The sequence below is a fragment of the Pteropus alecto genome, unplaced genomic scaffold (genome assembly GCF_000325575.1).
Source record: "Pteropus alecto unplaced genomic scaffold, ASM32557v1 scaffold79, whole genome shotgun sequence".
Taxonomy (NCBI): Eukaryota; Metazoa; Chordata; class Mammalia; order Chiroptera; family Pteropodidae; genus Pteropus; species Pteropus alecto.
The window spans coordinates 6307666-6310204 of record NW_006494612.1 but is presented as its reverse complement, the minus strand read 5'-3'; the positions used below and the strand labels follow the sequence as shown (position 1 = coordinate 6310204).

At 43.0% G+C, this 2539-nt stretch overlaps 1 protein-coding gene across 1 annotated transcript in view; it reads right to left on the bottom strand.

The window, feature by feature from the left end:
* Positions 1–1975, bottom strand: part of SLC16A10 (solute carrier family 16 member 10) — a 95709-nt gene extending 93734 nt beyond the window's left edge. Inside the window, exons 1-2 of the mRNA XM_025042375.1 lie at positions 1948–1975; positions 747–814 (exon numbers count right to left, since the gene is read on the bottom strand). Of these exons, the coding sequence (XP_024898143.1) occupies positions 747–814; positions 1948–1975 (96 nt within the window). The remainder of the gene's footprint in view (positions 1–746; positions 815–1947) is intronic.
* Between the last annotated feature and the right edge of the window lie 564 nt (positions 1976–2539).

The window sequence follows — 2539 nt, the reverse complement described above, 5'->3', positions numbered from 1 at the left end:
CTTGGCCGGGGAGAGCACCATGGCCCCAGGCGGCCCCTTCGGGCGCCGGGAGAGCGCTGGGGGCGCGGGCTCCCGCCGGGCTCCCGGAGGAGCTGCCCAGAGCCGGCCGGCCGGGCTGGCGAGGCCGAGGCGAGAGCCTGGAGCCCCCGATGGGAGGGCGGCGCAGGGCGCGGAGGCTGCCGCGAAGAAGGCGGCTGCGCAAAAGAGCCTCAGGGTTTGGGGCGCGTGCCTCCTGGGCCACAGCTACGAATCCCGGGGCGCCGCCGCCGACTCTTAAAGACGCCCCCTGCCCCGCCAGCTGGGGGCGTGGCCAGAGTCTCCAGACGATTGGGCTTCAGGAGAGCGGAGGCGGGGCCCACCTCCCACCCCCCGCGGAGCGCGAACCCAGGTGCTCACGGTTGGCTGTGTCTGCGCGCGCGCCTACTCTGGGGCCTCCTCCTACCCAGTGGGGGGTCACAGATGTGTAGGTCACCCCGCCTCAAAGTGTTAACGGAAGAGGTGCGTCGCCTCCTGGGTGCAGGCTGGGTGGGTCAGCAGGACAGCGGTCTAGGATCTTTAGTCTCAGCGCACTGACACTGCCTCACAACCAAATAAATGTTGTCTCTGTTTTGTTTTTGTTCTGTTTTTTTTTGGCATTCACCTCTAATTACTAATTATAACATGTAAGAAACATTATGCCACCTGCTTACTTAAAAAGGAAGTCGGAAGGATCAGAGGCCTTATTTAATTACTTCATTTCTTCATACAGTTTCCAATGAATACTTGGCACATCGTAGGTGCTCATTTTGGAAGACGCAGACTGTAATACCAAAGTCTACGAATAAACATTTTTGACAGCTACTTTTAAACTACGGCACAGATGTTTTCACTTCAAACAAAAACTACATTTATATGCAATTCCTGTCTCCCTGAAGCATGGAACAACAATGTATGTAAAAGAAGGGAAGACCTATGCAATACTGAGCATACTTCTTAATTTCTCAGTTACTCAGATTCAACACTTCAAAATCAAAATATGCTAGTTACTTTACATACCCACCACTGTGATGGAGTACACAGATAAGTATGATAGATCACTTTTCTTACTCTACCAGTTCATAAACTAAGAGGAAAAAGCCTTCACATAGAAGGTTCACATGATAAATGTTATAATACATGTTCAACAAAGTGGGATGGAACCAGTAGATTATCCTCACACACTAAAGAAGAGCTTCTACAGCAAGTAGCCTTTGAGGTGAGCCCTGAATCAAACAGTGAACTTCAGTGAGCAAAGAGAGGGGAAGAGCATTCTAGATAATATAGTGTAATCTAAGAAAAAGCAGGGTGTGTTTGAGGAGCAAGGAACATAACTCAAGTATAATGTGTCTTCAGGATAGGGTTAGAATAATAAACTAAGAATAGTCACACAAATGCACAAAAATGAATGTACAAGGATATTATTCCATCACTGCTGGAAGTAAGGGGAAACTGGAAGCAAAAATGTACATCAGTAGAAAATTAGTTAAATACGTAATATATAATCTCTAAAAGTTATGATGTTCACCTCTATCGACTTTCAAAATTGTCCATAACATTTTATTGGGCAAAGACAGTATATCAAAAAAAAGTATGGATTATAACCCAAAATACAAAATAAACATCTATGAATCAATACTGATATAAGTAAATGATTACAAATGGGGGGGTGGGGCGGGTAGAGGGGTAGACAAATCACTCCTGCAGAAGAATTCCCAATAATTTACGTAGATAGTCCAACCTCAAGGAGGTTAAGTATAACACCTCGCTCCTTAAGAGTGGGCTGTGCATAGCAACTTCCTTCCAAAGAGAGCAGTATGGAAAAGACGGAGATGCAGGGTGGACTTTAGAGTGTTGAAACTGACAAATACTACTTCAGCCAGGTGATCGAGTATGTATCTCTGGTATGATGTGATGAAAACGGCACTTTACCTTTGTGGTCTCCGTCCCAAAAACCCATAACCCCAGTCTAATTAAAAAAAAAAAAAAATCAGATAAATCCCAATTGAGGGATATTCCACAAAATAACTGATAGGTACTTCTCAAAACTGTCAAGGACACCTAAAACAAGCAAAGTCTGAGAAACCGTCACAGCCAAGAGAGACCAGAGACATGACAATTAAACATAATGTTGGGACGAGATCCCAGTATAGAATAAGAACATTAGGTAAAAATTAAGGAAATCTGAGTAAAATACGGACTTTAGTCCATTACTAAGATTGGCTCATTAATTGTAAAAAATGCATACTAATTAAGATGTTACTGATAAGAGAAACTGGATGAAGGGGTATGGGAACTCTGTACTATCTTTATATAAATCTAAAACTGTTCTAAAGTTTATTTTTTAAAAGAGTATATGTATTATGATCTCATTCTTGTAAAACTATGTGTGTGCAAAACAATGTAGTAAACATGATACAGTTTATTTTTCAACTTTTATTTTACATATAAGTGCTATATATATATATTTGTATACAGAGGCTAAGAAATGTTATTTTTGAATGCATAACTCATTCTCAAAATT